The 25,926-nt window shown below is 39.5% G+C and overlaps 1 protein-coding gene across 1 annotated transcript; it reads left to right on the forward strand.

The window, feature by feature from the left end:
• Positions 1-523: 523 nt before the first annotated feature.
• LOC119892510 (pikachurin) lies at positions 524-25,647 on the forward strand. The gene is made up of 24 exons (XM_038704784.1): positions 524-1,371; positions 5,631-5,740; positions 7,003-7,089; positions 7,330-7,356; positions 7,583-7,700; positions 7,806-7,941; positions 10,524-10,690; positions 13,743-13,855; positions 14,030-14,277; positions 14,888-15,075; positions 15,231-15,331; positions 15,413-15,513; positions 16,084-16,228; positions 16,472-16,661; positions 17,402-17,527; positions 17,947-18,190; positions 18,293-18,404; positions 19,970-20,086; positions 20,367-20,547; positions 21,904-21,982; positions 22,120-22,263; positions 22,618-22,701; positions 23,310-23,413; positions 23,545-25,647. Exons 1-24 carry the CDS (start codon positions 1,266-1,268, stop codon positions 23,694-23,696), a joined length of 3,180 nt encoding a protein of 1,059 aa, XP_038560712.1. The 5' UTR covers positions 524-1,265; the 3' UTR covers positions 23,697-25,647.
• The last annotated feature ends 279 nt before the right edge of the window (positions 25,648-25,926 follow it).

The following is a 25,926-nucleotide window of genomic DNA, read 5'->3' on the forward strand; positions in this document are numbered from 1 at the left end:
TATAATGAACTGCTCCAGGGGTCTCTGCAGTAGTTAGGGGACTCTCAAGATGTATTTTAAATTTCCACTTAGAAAGACTTTCTGTAGCTGACAGTGTGGGTCAGGGCAAAAACATGAGATCAGAATTACATGAAAGAATTTTCAAATTATTATGTAGAAACTGATGGATTGATTTTACCAACTCGTTGAATAAAGGTAGAATATGCCTGGCTCAGAAAATTAGGTGAAGGTAGATGACCAGCAGAGTGATTATGAAAATGGTCTGCCATACTGCACCATATCCCTATGGTGGACACTCTGGACAACTTTGACTTAGCAAATGTTTCTGTATCAGTGGGTGCCATTGTTTGTTCCCAGTCCTCCCTATCTTTGGTTCTCCTTGAAAAGAAAAATGCCTCTGAAGTGATTTGTCTGAGCTCTCCTGCAAACACTGCTCTATCTCTCTTAAATACACAGGCTCAAGCACATTGTAAGTTTAGACACACTCACAGACCACTCCCCTTCTTCAAACTTTGCTTCATTTTTTTCAGGTTGAGATCACACTGGACACTCAGTTGGCTGAGCAGTTGTAGTCACATATGAATGAGTACATCAGTTAGGGCATTAATTAAAGGATTCATTGTTTTGCCTTCTTTGGTCATTGTTGTACTCACGGACAGTCACACACACACACACACGCACGCACTGTATACTTTTATGGAGTGTCTGTTGCTTGAGCGGCTCCCCTGCGTCTGCGTCAAGACACGCTTTCCATCTGTGTCCAGTGTGCGGATTAGGGGCTTGTTATCCTCTTAGCTCTAAATGGCCCCGCGTTCCTGCACTTCGCTGTCCATCTCATTTGCTGTCTAAGTCGCGGAGCAGACCGTGAAACGAAGGCGAGATTCGTGCGTAAAAAAATTATCGTGCCCACCATTCTGTTTTAGTTTTTGCGCATTACGCGTGAATCGTCGGTGCAACCCTCTCCATCGTCTGTCCGCGTGCCTGTTGGAGCACAGTGGCGTCTGTCCGTCCGTTAAAGTGTCCAACCCACTGATCTTTTGCAGACTGTAATCTTATCAGTGTCAAACCGTCGCTGCCCTTTCCTCTCGGTCAATTTATGCCTGTCTTCGGATGGCGTTTGCTCCAAAATTTGGATAAAGTAGCGATTTTTTTTTATCAAGACTTTTTTTCAGCGAAGGGATTAGTTACATTTACAGTCACAAGTGCGTTTGAATGTGTAATAAAATGAACATTTGACCGTTTTAAACTTTCCACCAGAAGAAGACATGGAATCTACATGTAAAGAAAGGAGTCTTTTATACTTACTTCTCTTTGCAATATGCACAGCCAGTATTTGCTATTGTACAAGAAGATCAAATGTTCGAAGATCTGGTAAGTTCACCCACTGACTTTTCTGCCAGATTTGAGAAGGTGTAATAATAATAATAATACTAATAGTACATAAAACAGTACATTTATATTGAATCATTGTGTATGAGGGCAGCATTGGTGTGGGCTCATCTTTCCATTTGTTTGATTATACCAGTATCACTAAGCCTTCTTTCAGTCTTTGTCATGTTACATTTGAGTTATTGCTTAATATAATATTAAGTGAAGTACTTACTAATTTAAGTTAAGTATAATATTAAGTTAAATAGATCACAATAATCTCAAGTGACACATATAAACTTGTAAAGCCCTCAAGCTCTAGTTTATGGTGAGAAAGACTGGAAAATACAAACAGCTTTAGTTGTTGGATGCTCATTATCACAAAAACACACCATCGTCATCATCATCATCATGTAATTTAAATGATTCCCCTGTTCATATAGCATAAAAGTGTTTATTCTACAACCAAATCTGCCAAGCAACATGTTTCTTAGACTGTTTCACCCACGCCTCTTTAGTCACTGAGCAGCAGCACAAAACTCAATTTTAAGCCTGAACATTAACAAAATCCACAGTAACTGTAAGACTTTTCTGAGGCAGGACTTTCATTTGAATCAAGACTTTCATGGCTAAGGCGGGATAGAACATGGGCATAACTTGGAGAAAAACAGTTTTCTTTTATTAAAAATTGCTTGTGTTGACAAAAACTGTTCATAGACTATTTGATACATTTTACAGAATATGCAAATATGTGTCAAGGAAAAATAGATCGAAAGTAAAGAAGAAAGAAATGGGAAATATTCAGCTTTAGACCAGCAGCACACCCACCAAAACTTGCCAATGTGCTCCTTTGAGCAGAAAATCCCTGGATGCTGATTTCGTCACCTCCACTACTCTCTCTCCCCCGTCTCCATCTTTCTTTGATATTCTGTCACCTTGAACACTTTTTTCCATCCCTGTTTCTTCCATTTTCCTCTTCTTTCTCTCTTTCCATCACTTCCCTTTTCTCTCACTGTCAGTCTCTATATGTCGTGTTTCTCCCTTGCTGACTCGTTGGGACCCACAGGCCATAGCAGGCTGACTATTACAACTGTCTGTCAGCACAGGAAACTCGCCGCAGTTGGGACTGCCACACAGAGGGCGGCTGTAGTTCTGTCTTCAAGACTGCCAGTGACATTTGTATGTGTGGGTTTTTTTTGTTGTTGTTTTGAGGTCTTTCAGGCCTCATTCTGAGGGGAGGGGAGAATGTCAACAGGGCTTGTTGTCCAGATGAATCACATCAGCCTTTACATAACAAAGCTGGTAGTAATAAAGAGTTAAGATTGAATGACGCCTCTCCCTAAGGTGGTCTTACTTTTTTTCAGGGTTTTGACGGCTTTATCCCTGCTTAGAATAAACCACTGAATGATTTATGGACATGTATTTCTTACACTTACTATAATTTATAGCTGAACTTGAAAACATGCATTTTAAATAAGCCTTTCTAACATGTCAGTGCAAACAGTATTGTTTGGTGAAAGACAATGAAAATATAACCACTATGAGAAACAGTTTGGTTTTCCCATTCAAATTCAATGTTTATATGCTATTCCGTAAGCCATACTGAAGAGGAGCACAACAGCAAGTGTCTTTAGTGGTCGTTCACTTTGGGATGACTCAGACCTGGAAAGAGCGGCACTTCTATCATGTGACTGACTTTGAAGGTGAAGATATAAATCAGAATAATGGAGCAGGCGGTTTGTTCTGAAATATGATATCTGAATTTAAAATTGGACAATCGTGAGAACAACAGATGTAATGTGGGCACCTTTTTGACCAGAGTGCTATAAAAGTGTCCGGAGCATTGAAATCTCAACATAAATGAAAAGCCCAGTGCCTAAACATGCTTGAAAGCTCTTGTCAAGGCAGCATAACAGATGAAGAAAGGTCTCTATTTACACGTTTGAAACAGTAAAGTGCAGCAGCACAGTTTGGACTTAAACTAGATATTAGCTTCTTGCAGATGTATTGGTATCAGCCAATGGGTAACAAGAAATTGAAGAGAAAATCCAGGGTCAGGGTCTTACATTAGCGGTGGCAACAGATTGTACAGGAACAGGATACAGAATACAGAATAGTCTTTCTAGCCAAAAATAATCCACCAGTTTCAGGTCTAATGTCCATGTTTTCAGATTCCTGTTGATTTGAGTTTACAGTCTCTCTCCAGTCCCTCGGAGTATTAAACTTTGTATCCAACCTACACGTGCAGCACCGCTGTAAGCTGCTGTATGTTGATGGACATGAAGATAATGATTTAAGAAGCCCCCTCTCTATCTGCTCTAATTCTATGAGTGCAGATCACCAGTACGCTCGCTGGGCCACACCCCTGGGGAGATATGGATGATCAGGGAATTCAGCTGACATATTGAATTAACCGCTTGGATGGAAGAGCAGGGACGTTGGTTTGAGAAAGCAGGGGAGATGCCGACAGGAAAGGATTCAAGAGGACAGGAGAGAGGTTTACACAGGAAGTGGAAGAGGGGAGTCGCAAGAAATAAAGAGGAGAGAAAAAAGAGCAGTGCTGTAACTACATGAGATTTCAATTTACAGAGCTCTATTAACTTCTGTTTGATCCCCATGTCAGTCTATACCAGGGAATTATGTTATTTCGTGACTTAGGCAGCAGTGAAGGTTCAGTTATGGCTAATATAGTGACAAAAAAGGAAATTATTTACATTGACCTTAACTGATATGTAACTGTGCACCGTGCCGACAGTAGGAGGCAATGCACCTTTTCTTAGACCATATAAGAATGCACTCTTAAATCACACATAATAAATTAATTTATAATACATAATGTTTTTGTTTAATTAATTTTTATGGAGTTTTTTGATGGTACTAATCTTCTACTTTGTGTACATGTTACGTGTATGGCTATGAGGCTATAGGGGTCCTTGTCTGCTTATGTTTCTCCATGCAATGCATACTAGGTCATCAGGGGCATTGATGATCTATAGCTCTATGCCTCAATCTCTCTCTTTCATCTATAAGAGGCTTCTGAAGTGTTTTCAGGCCACAGTCGGACAAGGGAAGTGCAATCACAGTGTCTTGAAGTGTCACACAAGCACCCAGGATTGAATAACTCACACCATGAAAATAATTACATGAGAAGTCAGAGTCAGTTGATATTATCAGGCACGCTCATCAAGCTAAAGGTTATATCATTTTAAACGGTCCTTTTTGCACCTTCAAATAGACTAAGCTAAATTACGGTGTAGGTTCTGTTGGGATTATCATTGGCTATTGCAACGACTTGCTTTTGTTCAAAACTCATGGAACTATTGACAAATCATTTATATATAATAGGCAGCCAATTTATTTCACAGAGTGCAACCTCTTTATTCTTCTGAAAATAGCTAAAATTCGTTTTCAATTGATATACTTTTTCTAAAAGTAATTTTCCCAAGGATGACGTTTGAAGTTGTAAAGGTGTGTTCAAAGTATTTTATCTTTATTAAGCTTCCCTTAAGACATTTTATTGCCCGCTGCGTGAGAAACAAGCTGGAAACACAACATTCTCACATTTTCATTGATGAATGTCTGCAAGCCATTTAAACATCCAGCATATACAGAGCAACGTCACCATTCATCTCAAGCTGAGTTTCTGGCCACCTGGTGAATCTAGACTAATATTTACTCTAATTTTTGCCCAGTTTGGGGGTCCACCAACACCTAAGGGAAATTTCTGGCTTCACTGTGCTCCCCAGTTATATTCGCTCTATAACTCTGTCAGTCAGCTGTTTGTTGCTAAAAGTGTGTTTTTCAGAGATTTTTGAAATTATGCTGAAAGAGAGCGCTGACAGTGACAAAAACAGTGGGCTGGAAAACCAAAACAATAAACTGAAAGACTCTAAAACGCTAAAACAGAAGGTGAGAGGAACTGTAGAACTGAGTAATAATTAACTGTGCACATATCACATTTGAGCCACTGTTAATGTAAATACATCAATTACAACAGTAATTAAGTTAAGTTTAATATTTTATGCTGATCTTGGAAGATGCTGAGATGCTACAAAACATCACATGACGTTTTACAGATTGGTCTCAAGCTGCCATGTACAATAAATTTAACATTAATTGCGTCTTGGTTCAGTAATCCATCACAGCTAACAAATCAAATGAACAGTTTGCCCAGTGACTTATGCCCAGTCACGATGATACTTTCCCGCTTGTACATCTTCTGTTTTCCTCACTGTGTCTTTCTGTGTGTTTGTATAAACTAGATCGTCTGAGTCCTCCATTAGACATCCAGCTGGAGACAATCAACTGTACTGCCTTTAGTGTACGATGGAAGATGCCCCGGCGACATGTGAGCACCATCACAGGATACAAGGTAGTCACAAACTGTGATTTTACATGAAATCATTAAACAGATGTGGCAATACTCTATGTATTATTTTCATTTGAGTGTGACTGCTAAATTTTATGGCAGATATTAAACAATTTTTAATGAAATATAGTTATAATGTGTTCCATTTCTTTCAGTTTTTTTTTTTTTTTTTTTTTTTTTTTTACATATTGTTGATATTAGTCTATACATTTATAGATATAGTATATTTTATATCACCAATAATTGTAATCCACTTGTCCTGCTATATTGATCCAGACAAACTGTTCAAAACCAAGAGAAAAAGAAAATATCTAGCCATGTCCCTCTGCAAGCCACTGATGTGGGTGGGCGCCACCATTTTTTCCCTCTTGCTCTTAAAGTGCCTGTCAAATATGTCCAGCAAGATGGCCTTGAGGACTAGATTGATATTTTGAAATTTTGCTGTTTTGATGGAACCCCTTCACTGCCAAATTTATGATTTTCCTCGGGCAATATAGCTCTGGAAGACATGGTCACAAATCTTTATTTAGTTCCTTGTCACTGGAGTTTTTGCGTGGCTCTAGGGAATCTCTGCATCAAAGCGGGAATTGGTTTTCGTGGTTGACCAAAATGGACATAAATATAATGATATGCAATGATAGATTTGTACTGGTATTGTGTATTGTTTTTGCATAAAGTGGACTGAATGCTGAATTGAAAAAGGAGTCTCTCCTTTCCTTTTTCATTCTGACGTGTCCGTCTCTTTTGTTTGTCCTCTTGTATGTTTCATTTAAAAAAATATATTTAGAATGAATAATAATGTCTTAGCAGAACCCAGTTTCCTTCCTTCTTTCCTTTCTTCCTTCCTCTCTTGTGTTTGTTTTGAGTCAACCATTAACAAAGTGTGGATCAGTGTGACTGTGTGTGCTCTGCTTTTGACCATATGTCTGCACTAAGAGGATTAGTCCGCTACCTAGCTTCCCCACGACTCACAGATAAACATGTGCGTTCATTTGGCCAATCACTTTGAAAGTTCATAAATAATCCTGTTTCCTCGTAGTATTTCCTCCTCATTATGCCATGTTGACATTGTCACTGCCATGTCTTGATAATATAAGAGCTGAAAGGTTAAGAAAATGGTGCTTTGATCCAACATAACAAACATCACATTTATGGGAGCCTGTCAAACCCAACACTTCAAAAATATGTTTAGGATATGACAGATTGTCATGTAAAAATGTGTTTGTATGTGTCTTTGTCTTTGACAATCTGTGTATGATTTTCAGGTCTTCTATACAGAGATGAGGAATGGACGCCCAGTGGGTACAGCGTCTTTAATGGAGGTGCCTCTCAGCTTGGACATGCTGACCACTGTGAGTACACTGACTTTTAACCTTTAATCTCTCACTTGGAAATCAGTGGTGAACATGTTTAGAAAGAAATGTCACAATTTCCATAAAAACCACCACCCAAATTTGATCTGCCTCTCCGCTGTTGTATAGCCAACAAAATCTTTGCAGTGCTGCTTTATTAGTACACTGAAAAACAACATGCTTCAAAAGCAGTATTACCCTGATAAGACGTTTATAGATACCTCTGCTCTTATTTTCAAGGGGCAATTTGACGGACAAGCAAGCTTTGTGAGTATCACAGTTACTCTACTTATATTCTGAAATAATTCCCGATCAGTAATTTAGCATTCTCTTCTTCCAACATCTTTCCTTCTTTTTCTTACTGCCCCTTGTATTTTTTATATATTATTTGTCCCCTTTCTCTTCCTCTAGCCATCCACGCTGATGTACTCTTGCTTATTTTTCCATGTCTATCTGTAACTCTACCCTGACTCCCCTATATGCCGCCTTCAAGGATGTGGACATTTTTAACCTAAAGGTGAACACTAAGTACAGAGTCACTGTTGGAGCGTATGGTTGGGCAGGTGAAGGCAGACCAAGCATGCCCAGAGACATCAGCACTGCTTCACATGGTAAGAATACGTGAGTGGTAGGAGCCCATTTTACAGTGGATGCTGTTATTTCTACTGTAGTAGTGTTCTGAAGTCACTAATTTCAATTTCTTCCTGTTCCATTAGAAATGTGCATGCCCCCATCTCCCCCCACTCAGCCGGTTGTCATGGCTGTATCTGACACAGAGCTGGCGTTGTCATGGCAGCAAGGAGAGAGTGAGGGAAGCGCACCTGTCCTTCACTTCTTGGTGGCTTACATCAGGTCAGTCATAATTGATTGATCAGAATGCAATTAATAAAACTTTGTTTATTAAACATTGGCCTTTTCCCAAAACACTGCTACCACGTAGCTTATTTAACAACTCACTTGATGGGTCCATTGGTGCAAGTGTTAGTTGTGGGGCTAAACATTGATCAAACCCAAATTCTACTCAGATAGATTTTGGGAAATACATGTATTCACATTCTTGCTGAGAGTTAGAGAAGAAGATCAGTACCCCTCTCATGTCTGTATGGTAAATATGCAGCTGGAGCCAGCAGCTGGTTAGCTTAAGACTGTTTGTATATTTATATCTGTACAGAAACTGAAACTTAAAAAACAGTTGTGGTTTTAAGAGGAATTATCATGTCTGAAGATTCTCCGAAGTGGGTTAAAATCAAGGGCAACTGGACTTGTTTGAGGTTCTGTGCTGGTGTAACTGGCCCCAAGTTGAACTGCAAGGTCCTGACTCGAACGGGAGGCGAACCACTGCACAACCTCTCTGGCTTCCGTTACACTGGGACTATATTTTGGCCGTGTGCAGTGGCTTCTGAGGGTTTTGCTGTCACTGTGAGGTTTCCAGACAACCAGTGGACACTTCCTTTAAAACCAAAACTAAACAACAAACTAAACAAACTAGATGCAACATGTTAATTTGTGAGCTTTAGAGGTTCTAGTAGGGCTTTTGAACCTTTGAAGTGAGTCAAGCTAGTTGCTTCCCACTGCTTCCAGTCTTTATGCTAAGCTAAAATGATTGACTCCTGGCTTTACCGGCAATGTTGATAAGTAGGTATGAGAGTCATATCGATCTTCTCATCTAACTCTTAGCAAGAAAGCAAATAAAGAGTATTTTCCAAAATGTTGAATTATCTCTTTCAATTTAAACACCTTCTTATATATAAGAATAATATAATAAATATAACTGGGATAAGTAGACACAGAATATAAATTAGGCTTTTTCAACCTTTAAAGTTAAAATAACGGAAGTTTAACAGACTCACATCGTCACAAACCTAATGACTCGACTTGACAAATTCAAAAAAGGACTTGTGTGAGGAAGTTATAGCTTTCCCGACGTTTCTGTGCTTGTCCACAACTTTGATCAACTCAACTTGAGCCTTTTGATTTAAAAATACTTGATACCTTCCAGAGATTAAAAAGTATGTTATTTAAAAAGTGTGCATGCATGAATCACTTCATTTTCCTTTATTTCATCATGAATCACGAATGCTACTCATTCCCAGCAAGTTGACACCAAATTCCCCTGATCCACTTTGTTTGAACCAATCCAACAGCATCCAATAAAGTTGCAGGAGAGAACCATGAAGAATGTTATGTTGCTACACACCACTTGGAAAAAAATTATACCAAAGATCATTTTGTTTGCATATGCGGGGGTCTAATGACATGTTTACAACTTGAAACACAGAGTTTAGTACTTGGGACTTGGGGCTTGTCAGTCTTGACTTGGGACTTGAGTGCAATGTCTTGTGACTTGCAAAACGATGACTTGGTTCCACCTCTGCTATACAGTAATACATAACACACAGATCTCTTTTACAGTGAATTTCATATGGCCTCTACTGGTCTGCTTAATGTAACCATTTGTGTTTGACTCAAGGGTCAGTTGGAACACATGAAAGAATGAATTTCATTCTCTGCTGGGGAGTGTTCAGCCTTACACACACATAAACAGTATATGCACACACACACATATGCCATGTCTCCATGTCCCTAGACGAGTCCTCAGGCTACAGTGTCAAGGAAGTTGAGGTCAGAAATAATTTGCCTGGAGTCCTCTGATGATTTGCCAGACACAAATGAAAAAAAAGCCAGTAATAATTTAAAAATGCCCCTATAATAACTGTTTAAAAGAAAAAAGTTGTAAAGATAGAAAATGAAACAAGCTTAAAAAAACACAGTAGTGTTGCGCTTCATGCAGAGTTAACACCCTGTGACTGAGCAAAGGCAGTGAGACAGAGAGAGAGACAGAGGCAGAGAAACTGTCACTGTGACAGAGTAGACATGAATAAGTGTCTGTTTTTGCAAGCAGGGGCATTTCTTTCCACACAGAAGGGCCATCTCAGAGGCAGATCTTTCTCCCCTTACATCAAAAGAGGCCTTGCTGAAGAGAGACATTGAGTGGTGGTGAAGATGACCCTATTCAACAGATAGTTGTGGCTCCAGGCGCCCAGAATCAGCGCAAAAATATGGCAGCTGGAGATGATAGGCAGGAAAAAGAAAGTTCAGGAGTTCATCATTTAGTTTTTTGCTTCACTGTTTTTACCCAAACCAATGCTCTGATTAAAGCTGAAAATAATACTTAAAGGGCCCTGAAAAATTGGAACATAATGAAAAAAACACCCCATCTCAATCAATTGGTTGTTATATTGTGTTTGAAAGATTATTCTGCATTTTCGTGAATATGAATTCTGTATACAGTCTGTAGTAATCATACTCTTTGTAGTCACTTATAGACTTTGCAGGAACACCAGCAGGAGAATTCCTGCAAAATCATATCATCATCCACAATACACATGTTGTCAGAAAACAAAACCTAAACAAGTTATTTTGTCGTTTCACAGGCCAGAAATGGACACGGAGTGGACGTACATTCGTGAGCCCATTGAGACTAACTCCATGGTTTTGAAGGGGTTATTACCTGAAACAGAGTACCAGTTTGTTGTCAGGGCAGTCAACGTGCATGGAGCTAGCCCACCCAGCCAGATCAACAACCCTGTGCGCACTCTCGGTAAGGCCAAATGTTGATCTCTGAGCCAACGTGCTATGATTTGACAGCCAGGAGAGCTCAATCTCAGCTCCCTCGTTAGTCTGGTTTCAATCACTGTTCAAAACAAAGTCAGTTTCAGTTTAGTTTCAACAATACACCCATATAGAACTAAACAGACGCTGCTTATGCTTAATTTTGCATCACCAAAGTTATCATCACAATAAAACATTTATCATGTCCAACCGCACTGTATAAATCCCAACGTTACTGTGGAGACAGTCACAATTTTCTCCCCGTAGTGTGAAACAAGTTTTAGAAACTGTATCTCGCATCATTTGCAAACAACATGTAAAGACAACCATTAGAACTTCATTCTGCATTACAAAATGTGCTAACTTTATTGTATCTTCACATCTTACCTTTCTGTCTGACCCTAGCCCAACTTTCTAAATGAAAATATGAAGCTGATCATTTTTGGCCTGGAGATAAAGCACAAAAGAGAAAAGATTATAAAAGATGTCACATCTCATGTAATTTCACAATATAATATTCTATATATATAACATTCTTGTCATTTTGAATACACTTTTTCCAAATTTCTGTGTTTTGTTGGTCTTTGGGAGGCTCAGAAAACCTCCTCAAATCATCATGTGAAGAGAGTGTGAACACACAAGTGAAAATGAATAAAATCATTTATTTCAGGTCTGACAGTTTGCCTCTTTCAGCATTTGCTTGAATGTAGGACAACACCTGCCAGTGTGTCAGTTGCTTTTCTGACTGGAGCCCTGGATGATGGAGACAGAGAGCAACAGAGTCATTTACTTTATTATTGTTGATGTAGTCCACTGCTGGTGGTACATGGGGGAGGGGGAGAGTCAGGACTGATTGATATTAAAGCACACACACACACACACACACACACACACACACACACACACACACACACACACACACACACATTCACACAGGTCGTACATACACATACATGCAGCAATGTCTTGATGGATTGAGGACTATGACATTCAAGCAATTTTACCTACAAATTTGTGGGCATAATGTTATTCTCGCGCCTGTGTGTGTGTGATTGTATGTGTGTGAGTGGATGCTTATCAGGCTTTAAGGGTATGATTATATATGACTATTAAAATAAAAGAGCCATGTAGACGCAATCACATTATGACTTTTTTTCTGTGACCTACACACCACGTCGCTGACTCTAGAAAGCTTCTGATTCACACGTTAAGTCAAACTAGCTGTCAAACCGTTGTAAACTGCTCTGACTGAATTAAGTGCCCTAAGTCCTGCTACACTGCTCAGAGACAGAGAGACAGAGCTAGTGAGGTTGACAGGGAGAGAGATAATATTAGGAAGCGGTTAATGAGAATGATGGCAATGAAAGTTACATGAAACCAGATCAAAATGAGTCAGTTCGACAGACACAGACAGACAGACAGACGGACAGAAACGAAGAGACAAAGAAGCGTGATTTCTTAGCAGGGGATAAAAGCCGGTTACGTCCGAGTCTCAGCAGATGGGATTAAGGACGGGATGCCAGACCCCTTTTCTGCCCATCCACACCCCTGGTGGATACACACACACACATGCACACACGCATGCACATAATGCATCGATGCTTGAGTGAACAGTGGGGGTGGGCTTGAATGACTGACTGACATACTGTGACAGTTTTTGTGTCTGTGTGTGTGTCTGTGTGTGTGTGTGTGTGTGTGTGTGTGTGTGTTTAGAGGTTGGAGACTTGGTGTTATGGATTGTTACACAACAGAAGATTAGTTTGCTGAGGGCTTTTTTGCAATCCCCCCTCCCTGTATGCCAGCACTCAGTATTCAGGATTTAGTGCTATTAGGCTGTGCTAATTAGCACTTTAAATCTTGACATCCATTCAGGATTAATAGTTAAGTTTCTATGAGATATTTGATTAAGTAAACAGTTAACGTATATTTCAATTCCCTTGCTTAACTAGCAGCATAGTGAACTTTGTGTATTTGATACTGTGGATGGGGAAGTGGAAGAGCAAGGAGACAAGATGGAGGGCATGTTGTAATGTAAGCTAAGATTAGGCTTCCTCAAGGTAGAGTGGATGGCAAGGGGGTTGTCACATTAAACATACACTGTTTTTCCATATTTTTGTACTTTATTTTGTTGAAATTAATTTTTTAATATTTTACACTCATTTTACACAGCCTTTACACAAATTTGTACAACATACATGAGATTCAAATAGAAGTTATATTCTTTCATCCAACATATATGTACCGAATATAACATTAATGCAAGGTCTTAATAAAGGGGATAACTAGTTAAGATGTCTTTTATTTATCTTACCGAAAACCAGTCAAGTTGTATTCAGCTTTTTATATTGGAACAATTTTTTACTGATTAATTAAGGAGGTCGGTAAAATACATAAGCTGCAATTGCAGTAGCTAACCAAAAAAACATGTTCACTGTATTCACTATCTGGATTTGTCTTTGTACATTACGAGCTGCCGTTCTGTATCGAGGAGACATGTTTCGGTACGTGCTGCAGCAGCCTGCGTACAGGCTAACAGGTAGAACCACTGGGCCAAAAACTGTTACCCTTATTTAATGTCTGTGATCATCAAAGCATCATCAGTGATCATGGTCATTCATCATAGGAACGCGGTCATAACCACAGTACAGCCACATCATCTCTTCATATGAACTGGACAGCATGGTTGTTTGTTGTTGGTGCCATTTTCATTGTCATTGTTATTTTTCTGTAATACTGATGGAAATGTTTGATTTTCAAGAAGAAACTAGTAGTTAATTTGGACTTTACAGTGTATTTGCGGTGCCACCCCCATTGCTTCTTGTTCTCTGATGATCTAACCAGCATTTAGTGTATTTACTAACCACTGACTTGTATTTCATCATTCGACCAATTTTTTTTGACTCTTCATCCATTTCACCACAATCGTCCTGTGTTTTTTTTGTTGTTGTTGTTTTTTGTTTTTTACAACTGACATCAAATAATGAAATCTTTAAAAACATGTAAAAAAAAAAATCTTGTATCGTTTTTGAAATCCCAAACAGGTGCATCAGATGTTGGCAGTGGTGATTATGGGCGTTACATCACAGATTCAAGGCTCAAAGATGAAGATGGCTTCGACATTGATGACTCTGATTATGATATATTCATTGAAGAGGTGGGTTATTACGTATCACAGCTGGGTGGGAAAATATTTTAAGTGTTTTTAACCTTGTAAATGAAATTTAACAACTCAAAACATTAGTGGAAAGGAAATTAAGTTTAACATCCTTACATGTTTATTTCTCTATCATTCTTTTTCTTTAATTTCTGTCCTCTGTCCTTTCACTAGTTGAAGCCACTCCCAGTTACCAATCAGGACAACAAGAAGTCCCAGCTCCGTTCACGCTCTGGTCCGTCGTCTGGTCGGAACGTTTTTTACCGTATGAACACCATCGCTCCCTCCAACATCACTGCCCCTCCTGCTTTCTCCACCACCTCATCCATCTTCCGAGACTTCACAGATCTGGTTTTCTCAACCAGCTCAGAGCCCAGTACCACTACTGACACCACAACTACTGCCCCACTTACCACCACCAGGTAAGATGTGACTTGGTTGACCTTGATGTTGGTTTTACTGAATTAATCCGTTTTAGATGTAACTGCTGTTTATCAGTAACTGGATGAGGTAATGGCCTCTCTTTTAAAGAAAAACTTCAACATTTACAGCTAATTCCTTAAGTTTCTTATTGCTGTTACACTTGATAGATTGCTGTCTCTCCTGGCTTTCTGCTTTCTTCTAAAAGCTACCTACACTTTACCTTTTTCATGCTCTGCCACTTAGTTATTTGATAAAGATGGTGACTGGAGCAGTGAGCTGTCATTCTGTTAGTTGTGATGTACAGCATGTCATTAAGGGCAGCAAACCTTATGACGGTTCTCTTGCATTTAGGTGAACATTATGCTTTTTGCTGTTTGATCTGTTGGATTATTTTCATAAAAATATATCTCCGAGTATCTCTGAGGAAAATGGGCAATTTAGAAATTGAAATGTGCTTCAGTAAAACCTGAGGACAGAGAAGAAAATTGCATTTGAAGGTAAAACATATTTATTAGCTATACCACTGACTATGAGCTGTGAAAACCGTGTTTTCTCAGAAAACGGAACACTAAAGTTTTTTATCTTTCTTCCTCTTCTGATCCACCTTAGAATCACTTTCCCAACCACCACGACCACCCCAACCATGTCCCCCTGGAAAGGTGAGGAACCTCGTGTGTATGACCTGACCTGCGATGATACGGTGTGCCCCCCCGACAGCTTCTGTCTCAGTGATTACGACAGCGGAGGCTCACGCTGCCACTGCAACCTTGGACGAAGAGGGGACACATGCTCTGAGGGTGAGGGGAGTGCCGTTGGGTACAAGCCTTAGTAAAAGAGCTTAGCAGTCAAAAAGTGCTCTGATGAGACAGCTGTCAATTGTGTGGTGTACCACGTCCAACTTTTGTACCAACAAGCATAAATTCATTACATTTTATCCTCTGTTCTTCTTCAGTGGTACCGGTGAACTTTCCCAGGTTCTATGGATACTCTCACATGACCTTTGAACCCTTGAAGAACTCTTACCAGACCTTTCAGATCACTTTGGAGTTCAAGGTAAAGCTCCATCACTTTTTTTTCCACCGCTGTCTTTCAAAAGCGTGAAAAGAGCTTTGAAACAGTTTCTCTGTGGTACAGGCAGACTCTGAGGATGGCTTGTTGCTATACTGTGGAGAGAATGAACACGGCCGTGGAGACTTTACCTCTTTGGCTCTGGTGCGAGGCAAGCTGCACTACAGGTGATGAAAACTGTAACTAACTTCACTCACTGGTTGAGATTCTGACAGGTCTGCCTGGTGGACAAACACAGCATACACAACTTTAAAATTATGTTAACTGCCACACACTGTTGGTTATAAGAAACTTTGATTGTAAAAGATGTGTGTTTTTCAGAAAAAAAAGTTTCATGAATGCCACAAAACAATTATTTTAAAGCATCAAAGAGGAAAACTGACAAACTGCTTGTATAAACCAGTGTATGGGGGATGTAAACAGAACCATGATGGCCGATGTATTTCATTTAGTTTGGAAACATTCATAACTCAGAAATGGATTTTTTTGTTTTTTTTTACAGACATTCATAAAACTGTTCCATTTGATTTCATTGTGTCTTGAATATTTCTCTCAGTGTAAGCACAATATATCTTCAGTGAGGCGTTAGAACAAGCACATAGAGAATTGTTGTTCTGTGAAATAAGGCGGAAAAAGTCAATAAAAAAATATATAGAGAGATATAAATGGGAAATTTGAGTTAAATAGTTAAAAGATGCGTACTATTTGTGCTTATTACAGCACTTTGTGTCACTCAGGTTTAACTGTGGTACAGGAGCAGCTCAAATAGTCAGTGAGAGTCGTATTGTTGTTGGTCAATGGCACACAGTCACCATCTTCAGAGATGGCATGAGCGGCTGGCTGCGTATGGACAACGACACCCCCATATCTGGACGCTCACAGGTAACAGTAACACATACAGGTGATAAGATAATGGCTTAAATATGTAATGTCTTTACATAATATTTTTCCTATCTGATATTAGATAATTTTATTTAAATATGGGTTTCTCTTCTTCTATATGCCAGTGTTTATTTTAATAAAACAGTATGTGAAAGTATTTGCTTTCAGTCCATTCAGTTTGTGGACCAGCCTCAAAGTGTTTTTGCTGTTAAAAAGCACATTTTGTTCTCTTTACTCTTTCAGGGCCAGTACACTAAGATCACTTTCCGCTCCCCGCTGTATGTGGGTGGATCCCCGAGCACTTATTGGCTAGTCAGGGCGACAGGGACAAATCGGGGCTTTTATGGCTGCATTCAAAGTCTGACCATCAACAACAAGGCCGCAGACATCAGACCCTGGCCTTTGGGCAGAGCTCTGAGTGGAGCAGACATAGGTGAGGAGTTTGTGTAATGAATTTGTTTGTCTTTGGCTGCTGCCTGTGGAAGATAATTTGTATCCATGCTACCCATAATGCACTGGATCTCAGGTTGTGGTGCTCAGATAAGTAACAGTTTTAGTTTTGCCTCTGTAAGGAGAAACTACTTATTTTGGACTTACACAAATAATTGTAATAAAGTTAGAAGGCTCCATTTGAATTGGGATGACAACACTTTCTAATTGCCTGGAGCTACTGTCATTTGTGTTTGTTTAAAAAATGATCCTTTGATTAAAGCACCAGGCAGCTTGTAACAAAACAAAAAACATAAGAAAAGATATATATATAACAATTTATGAAATGAATAAATAAAAAGAAAAAAATGCGAGCCACCACTTGAGATCAAAGAAATGTCACAATCAGAAAACAAATGCCTTTTAATAATGGGCTTTTAGGCAATTCATCATTTAAGCAGGAAACAGGCATGTATGGCTAATCATCTCAGAGAATTTTGCAGAACGTTATTTTCTAAATGTGGTAAGAGCTTCAACTATTTGTTGCAAGAAAAAGTAAAAATTGCTTTGAAAGCTGCATAAAATAGCCAAAGCTTTTTAATTTCATGATGTAAACTTTCTGTTATGCTGCAGTAAGATTAATTTCAGTATGTACAAAACAACAATGTTTATTATCTATATACAGTAGATACACATTGTGAGTGTACCCTAATCACCTTATATCTCCTTGCCACTCTGTGCCAGGTGAGTGCAGTGACAGTGTATGTGACCTGGTCAGCTGTGCCAATGATGGAGTCTGCTTTGCAAACCGTGCCGATGGCTACATTTGTCTATGCCCACTCGGCTTCAGGGGAACACTTTGTGAAGAGAGTGAGTCACCTCTATTTTTCTTTTTTTTTCTCACACCCACACACAAAAACACACACACTTGTCTTGTTTACAAGAGGAGTTTTATACCACTCTGAAAGTAGAAAGTCAAAGCCTTTGTGGTTTCTTCTTACTGGCTGTCATAGATTGTCACACAGACCTTTTGAGGTAATTACTGAACATTTGAGTGCAATGCAAAGGAAAATTGGTTGAGATGAGGATTATTATTTCATATTTAGAGGTAGTGGGATTGATTGCATGTTAGACCAGCTTTCATGCAATATAACCTTCCACTTTCATTTCCTCCTCCCAATGTCCTTTCTGTCCATTTCCTTCTTTTTCCTCCTCTTCACTCTCAATCATCTTAATGCTTATGCCTCCTCAAATCCTTCCTTCCTGCTCTATTCTCTTCGACTCTTCAGGTTTCTCACTGGCCTCACCTCTCTTCAATGAGACAGTGTTTTCATACGCAGTCATCCCGTGGCCTCAGTCCTCTCAGAGTTATCTGTCCTTTATGGAGTTTGAGTTGACGTTTCGACCATCGATGCCCCACGGGACGCTGCTGTACAGTGATGACGCAGGCAGCGGAGACTTCCTGGCTATCAACCTGGTGGACAGATATGTGGAGTTCAGATTTGACTGCGGCTCTGGAGGAGCTATAATAAGGTACTAAACATATGCACTCTCATACTTTTGTCCTTCCCTTTCTTATTGCTAATATATTTTTTAACTACATGGCCTATGTTCTATGTGATGACCTGTCTCCAGGAGTGAACAGCAAATCGGCCTGGACACATGGCATGAGTTGAGGGTATCTCGCACAGCAAAGAGTGGTATCCTTCAGGTGGACAGCCAGAGGCCGATGGAAGGAATTGCTGAGGTATTTTGTTTGTGTTGTTAAATGCTGCATGATGTGATTTCTGACTACAGGGGGGCAGGAAAACAAACTCATCCACTCTCTTTGTAATTTCTAGTCTTTGCACACAATTACACTGAACAAAATTATAAACGCAACACTTTTGTTTTTGCCCCCGTTCATCAGGAACTGAATTCAGAGATCTAAGACTTTCTCTATGTACACAAAAGGCCTATTCCTCTCAAATATTGTTCACAAATCTGTCAAAATCTGTGTTAGTGAGCACCTCTCCTTTGCCAAGATAATCCATCCATCTCACAGGTGTGGCATATCATGATGCTGATCAGACAGCATGGGTATTGCACAGGTGTGCCTTAGGCTGGCCACAGTAAAAGGCCACTCGAAAATGTGCAGTTCCATCACACAGCACAATGCCACAGATGTTGCAAGTTTTGAGGGAGCGTGCAATTTGCACGCTGACTGCAGGCATGTCCACCAGAGCTGTTGTCTGTGAATTGAATGTTCATTTCTCTACCATAATCTGTCTCTAGAGGCATTTCAGAGAATTTGACAGTACATCCAACCCGCCTCACAACCGCAGACCAAGTGTAACCACACCAGACCAGGACCTCCACATCCAGCATCTTCACCTCCAAGATCACCTGAAACCAGCCACCCAGACAGCTGTTGCAACAATCGGTTTAAATAACCAAAGAATTTCTGCACAAACTGTCAGGAACCATCTCAGGGAAGCTAATCTGCATGCTCGTCATCCTCATCGAGGTCTCGACCTGACTGCAACTACGCACAGCCACTGAAGAGGAGTGGACCAACATTCCACAGGACATAATCAACAACCTGGTCAACTCTACATGAAGGAGATGTGTTGCACTGTGTGAGGCAAATGATGGTCACACCAGATACTGACTGGTTTCCGGACCCCCCCAATACAGTGAAACTGCACATTTTCGAGTGGACTTTTATTGTGGCCAGTTTAAGGCACACCTGTGCAATACCTATGCTGTCTGATCAGCATCTTGATATGCCACACCTGTGAGGTGGATGGATTGTCTCGGCAAAGGAGAAGTGCTCACTAACACAGATTTTGACAGATTTGTGAACAATATTGGAGAGAAACAGGCCTTTTGTGTACATAGAGAAAGTATTAGATCTTTGAGTTCAGCTCATGGTGAATGGGGGCAAAAACAAAAGTGTTGCGTTTATAATTTTGTTCAGTGTAAGTTCTGCAGGCTATGAAAGTAACATTTGCCCTTTAACATATTCAGCAGAAGCAAAGCAACATGTCCCCTTGGAGTCACCTGGTGAATGTTGGCCCAAATTTTGTCCTCTAGCTCTTGAGAAAAATGTTTCATATACCTCTGCCACTTTAAACTCATGTTACAAAAAAAGGTTTTCACAGTAAATTATCGATTACAAATAAAAGCAAAAGATCAACCTTTAGGGTTTCTTCAAATTCTCTCTTTTACAAAGACAGAATTGATCTTTCTAAATGGCACTTTTGAGTATTTAATATGGAAGATTGCAGGAAGATGACATAATTAACTAATTTCTTTTCTTTTACTCTCCAGGGAGCTTTCACTCAGATCAACTGCAGTTCACCTCTTTATATCGGTGGAGTACCAGAATATGATAAAACCAAGAGGACAGCGGGTGTAATAAAACCTTTCACTGGAATTATTCAGAAGGTATTACTATATTCACACATAGTGCCTAACAAATGCATTTTGATCATTAATATAAAGTCAGTTTCACTTGGCCTGACAGTTGCTTTGACACTTTGTTTAATAAAGATTATTGCTCATTTTAAAATACTTCTTTGTGTTGCGTAATTGTAGGTCAAAAATCACAATGCATATATCATCTTTACAGCAACTAAACTGATATCTGAGTCAAGTGTCTAATTTTCACAGCTTCTATTCCTTCTTATTCCTCTTTGTCTCCGTCTGTTTCTTTTCACCTGCCCAGCTCATACTCAATGACCGCACTATCCCAATAACAAGTGGCTCTGCTGGTGGAGTTAATGTAGCAAATTCAGCACACCCATGTGTGGAAAGTCCCTGCGCCAATGGAGGGACCTGCAGGCCAAAGTGGGATAGTTATGAGTGTGACTGCCCCCTTGGGTATGACGGGAAGCACTGCCAGAAAGGTTGGTTGTGTTCATTTTTATCAATTTCAAAATCTGGCTTATTTTTTTTGGCATAGTAAGGCAAGGCAAGTTTATTTGTATAGCACATTTCAACAACAAGGTAATTCAAAGTGCTTTACATAAAACATAAAAGCAACAGGGAAATATAAAAAAAGTTTAAAAGGAACATAGGGAAATTGAAAAAATACACATTAAAAAATAATAAAAGTTACTGTGCAGTGTAAAATATTTAATTAAAAGCAATGGTAAAAAGTTAAAAACAAAGAAAAAGAAAACAATACAGTAAATGTTACAGTGCAGTGCAGTGTAAGTTATCAATCTAGTAACACATGTTTGGGGCCCTTTTCTGCTTTTCATTTAATCAGTTAACATACTATACATACTGTGAATAGTACAGATATAAAATGGGTGCAGTTCAGCAGTTCAGTGTTTGGTTTGGTGGTTGAGTTCAAACAACTGCCATTTTACAGTGTTGTGCGTTGTGATTAGAGAGCATCATATCAGATGATACTTATCACTGAAAGCAATGTGTGGTTTACAAAATAGAGTTTTGAAGCTGTTGTCATGTGCTTTTATTGGTGCAAATAACAGAGTTTCAGGAGCGGGGCCACACATCAATGACGTCAATCCCGGCATTTCCATAAATACCCACACATCCCATCTTCTCTTCTTAGCTTTTGCTTTGTGCACCCCTCCCGCCCACCCTTTTGTCTGTCTAGTCTCCTCATCTCCTTCTTCCTCTCCACAGGGTTGTGGGGGGGTCCGTCATGCCCGGGTGCTACGGCAAATTTCCCTATCGTAGCTTCCCCATAACATTTTCATATGTCTATTCAGCAACTGCAAGCCTCTTAAATCTTTCTGTTTTGTTAATCAATAAATAATTAAATTTTATGTTGATTGTGGTCCTTGCTAGTGAAAGGACTATGAGTAAATGTAAGTCTGTTTTTGTCATGTCTGTCTTTTGTGGCAATTAACTTTAATTTTTAAAACTTTAATTTTTAATAATTTGTTTACCAATACCAATGTTTTTTCTCAGGGATTTTACTGTTGTCATATAATGTCATATTAAATGATATATTGGACAACCAAATCCCCTAAGCCTATATCTATGCCTTCTCTGTTTTAATGCTTTCACTGAACAGAGTGTGGGAATTACTGTTTGAACAGTAAGTTTTCTTCTATGAATTCAAAAAGCACATGCACATGCACAACATGCCTTTGGCAATACATGTACTTTTTTCCTTTCATTTATTTCTCCTCACTTTTAGTCTTCTAGCTCAGCCTGAGTATTTAGGTACATACTGATGCCGCCACCTTGTGACAATATGAAGTAAATACAATGTTTTCTCTGCCCAGCTGTGACTGAAGCCATCGAGATCCCACAATTCATTGGCCGAAGTTACCTGACATATGACAACAGAGATATCCTGAAAAGGTTGGTTGTGAAACGAGTGCGCAAATTGGACTGTGATGTTGTTTTGATGATGTTTGTTACTATCACAGCAAAAGTCCTTGTTTTAATTGTGCTTGCAATACATGTTCAGCAAGTTAATTTGTAATTTTCTTTTTCAGGGTGTCTGGGTCCAGAACGAACCTTTTCATGCGTTTTAAGAGCACGGCCAAGGATGGCCTGTTGCTATGGCGTGGAGACAGTCCAATGAGACCCAACAGCGACTTCCTGTCTATGGGCCTTCAAAATGATGCACTAATCTTCAGGTATTTATTTATGTAGGACAATATGAAGATAAAGAATAATTTCAAGTCAAGGTACAAGTCCTGCAAGTCCTGCTTGGCACGTGGTTGCTGTTCCCTGTCTTTTTTTAATAGAAGGCTAGGGAGATAGGGTCAGTTTAGTGGAAGAAGAGGAAGAGGATGATGGAGAGGGACACTGATCCCACCAAAGGTAGTGAAAGCTAAGCACCTAGTAGAGGCAGAGCTTTAAAAAGACTGTGACAGGGCCATGAACTGGAAAAGATACAGGATTTCAGTGGGCAGTACCACACAAATGTGAACCCGCTGCAGCCTTTCTAACTACCTCAGCTCCTTGTGTGTGTTTCCATATTGTTGTAGTTATAACCTTGGCAGTGGTGCAGTTAACATTGCTGTCAACGGGACCTTTAGTGATGGGAAGTGGCACAGAGTCAAAGCTGTGAGGTAAGCTCTAAAAAGAATATTTTATTAAAAGTGTGTTGATCACTGTGTTTCGCTTTCATTTAATTTTACAACTCAGACATATATATATATATATATATATATATATATACTGTAAAAATACAGTAAACATGTATATATATATATATATACATGTTTACTGTATTTTTTTTACTCTTTGTACTATATTCCCCTGTGCTGCTGTGCAAACTTGAGTATTCCCTCTCAACAAAGGAACATCTTCTTAAAGCTGCATGAGTTGATTTCTTTGTCCACTTGGGGGCAACAGAACAAAGTTGATATGACGAACAGTTGCCTCTTCACACACCCAGCAGACATGGAACAACAGTAGTGTTTTTTTATAGATGTGAGAACGGTGAGACTGAATCAAAGCAGGGGACTTTAAAACCAAAGCATAGAGCAAAAAGATGCTAAAATGCTCCGTATAGCTGAGGGAAACTGCAGAGCCAGGTGATAATCACCTGTGGTTTCCTGCCTACAAGCAACCCCTAACACATAACACACACATACATACATTACATAACAGAATGTGTATACTGTTTCTCAAGTTTGCTAATACGTTTACCATCACTTATCACTTATCTCTTCAGAGATGGCCAGTCAGGGAAGCTGACAGTGGATGACTATGGCGCAAAAACAGGCAGGTCACCTGGAAAGATGAGACAACTCAATATCAATGGACCCCTATACGTTGGTAGGAAGAGTTCACAGCTCAAAATCCCATAATGTACTGTGTATGTACTGTAGATCAAACAATGATTTAACACCCGCATTTCTATTTTTCTCCCCCTTTTGACTGGTTTTCTCTACATTCTCCCCCTGAAGGCGGCATGAAAGAGATAGCTCTTCACACAAACAGACAGTACATCGGAGGCTTATTGGGCTGTGTGTCACACTTTACACTCTCCACTGATTACCACTTAGCGCTGGTGGAGGATGCTGCTGACGGCAAGAACATCAACACCTGCTCCAACTAGACAATGGCTCCAATACCTGAAGGTCCATTTTCAGCACCATTTTCAACTGGAGTGAACACCTCGGCCAGCTGATTTGCCATCTTGAAACTGACTAACGAGCACCAACTGAAAAACAACTTAAAACAATTCAATTTTAGTCCACCAATCCAGGGCTGACATTGTATAAACTCAACTGACAAAGACTAACAACATTGTTACTGAGTCATAAAAACATTTAAGTGGCTCCTGTGTACAAAGTTATCAAATCAACTCCAGCCTGCCAAGTTGTACGTTTTATTTTAACATTAACAACTTGATGAATTGCTCTGTTTCAACACATGGCAACAGCAAAAATGACCAGAGGATATTACAAAACACAAGTACTCTGGAAAAGGAGAGAGAAAAAGCTTAGCGTTATGGGTAATGAGGGTCTTTGAAAAACGTTTCGGACATTTTTTTCATGGGACGATTCCAATTGTATCGTTTTTTCTACTGTAAATCCTTATTTGATTGCTGGAAGAACCAAGTGATCCGAGGGATCAAGAGTCATCACAAGGGTTTCAGGAACCTGACCTAGAGCAGCTAGCGGAGATAAACTTCTTTGTAGAGGATTTTGGTTTGGGCCCAAGAGGGTTTCTGTTGTTTTTCTTGTGGTGGAATTTCTATTCTTGTTTGTGATGTATTATCAGTCTGTAGACTACATTTCTGACAGCCTGATTGATGTCAATTTTTTCAGGGGTTGCTAGTGTTGAAGAGTGTCAGCTGCACACAATATGTGTTTTTTTATACATTCTTCTTTTAGTTTACATGCTCCTTTTTTTTGGAACTCTCAGATGCTAGTCACATGAAAGTCTGATGTTGATACGGTGAAGCAGACATAACCCTGGAGAAATTGTGTGTGACAGTCTTACTATCATTTGACAGAAACCACTGTGGACTTCATCCCTCTAGTCGACCTGCTTTGTAGCTTTTGTTTTCACACCAGAGAAAATACATTTTCTCTTATTTAAGCATTTGCAGTTGAGTGCAGGTTAATAAAGCCTAAGCTTTACACAAATACAATTCTTTTCCCATGAGAGAGCAACACCTTGGTTTCAAAGTTTGAGCTCAGAACAACTCCAGTAATACATTGTCAGATATTAAATGAGTCTGAATTTGTTTGAGAAGAATGTGAGATAGTCATTGGTTGAATGTGGCATTTTCAACAAGTGTGTCAAGTCTGAACGGCATTTCAAATGAGGTGCATCCCATGAAATACACCATGTGACTGTGGAATGTGAATGAACACGAGTGACGTGATCCACCACTGGGTGATCAGTCGGGTTCCCATCCACTGTACAAAATGCAGCATGTATTGGCTGTGCGCAACATGTTTGGTAAATAGCTGTTATCCATAGACTGTAGGAAAACATTGATGTAGCATCTGTGATGTCAGCATATGTGTCTAAAGATACATTTAAAACTTTAAGTTTAGGTTTATGCTTTCTGCCAACTTTGTAAGTTAGTGAGATAATCCAGGTTTCTCTAAAGGCCTGACCTGGGTGGAACTGAAATGGAACGAGCAAGCAGGAACTACCCCGGCTGAGTGTGCACATCCCAAAACATACTATTACTCAAGCCTTAATATAACCCTTAATATCTTAATAATCCCCTGAAAATTTTAATGAGCAATTTATGACCCTAAAGCAGTGTACATACTAGGTGCCCCCATTTTGTTGTATGATGAAAAGTTGACTGTAGGTAAGTTTGAAAGTATACCTTCCCAGGTATGCAGCCTCTCATGCAAGACGATGAAACAGAAATACATTACGTGAGTTAAATAACATTAGACTTGCCTCCGTTGTCTTTTTTTTTTTAATTAACATGCAAGAAATGTTCACTGTATTTGTAATTGGAACACTGTGGCTGCTGCCTGTCAAAAACTACACTCTGCTAACCAAATAGCCTGCAAATTAAATAAGTTGCTAACCAAGTTTTTGTCATGGTTTGTCATGAGTTGTAGTGCTCTCTACATTTTATTTTTGGGGGAATGGCCCCAGTTCAAACAAACTGAAAATGGCACAGCCTCATAAACCACTGTTGTTGTGCTTGTTATTGTTGTTGTGCAATGTGCTTGTTATTTGATCAGTCACAATCCCCTCACGTCCCTGATCCGTTTCACATCACATCACATCACATCACATTTATATGGTAAAGTCGCACATTTCAAATTGTAGTTGTTACGGAATTGACAAAAGAATGATGGACAAAC

This window comes from Micropterus salmoides, unplaced genomic scaffold, assembly GCF_014851395.1.
Source record: "Micropterus salmoides isolate LMB-PRFRI ecotype aquatic unplaced genomic scaffold, ASM1485139v1 Ms_hic_scaffold_7, whole genome shotgun sequence".
NCBI classification, from domain to species: domain Eukaryota; kingdom Metazoa; phylum Chordata; class Actinopteri; order Centrarchiformes; family Centrarchidae; genus Micropterus; species Micropterus salmoides.

Bases quoted from the DNA above. Each gene is read 5' to 3' on its own strand.
- LOC119892510 (XM_038704784.1), top strand. From the start codon at position 1,266: ATGGAATCTACATGTAAAGAAAGGAGTCTTTTATACTTACTTCTCTTT. The intron at 13,856-14,029 runs GTGGGTTATTAC...TCCTTTCACTAG, and splicing joins ATGATATATTCATTGAAGAG to TTGAAGCCACTCCCAGTTAC. The intron at 16,229-16,471 runs GTAACAGTAACA...TTACTCTTTCAG, and splicing joins CCATATCTGGACGCTCACAG to GGCCAGTACACTAAGATCAC.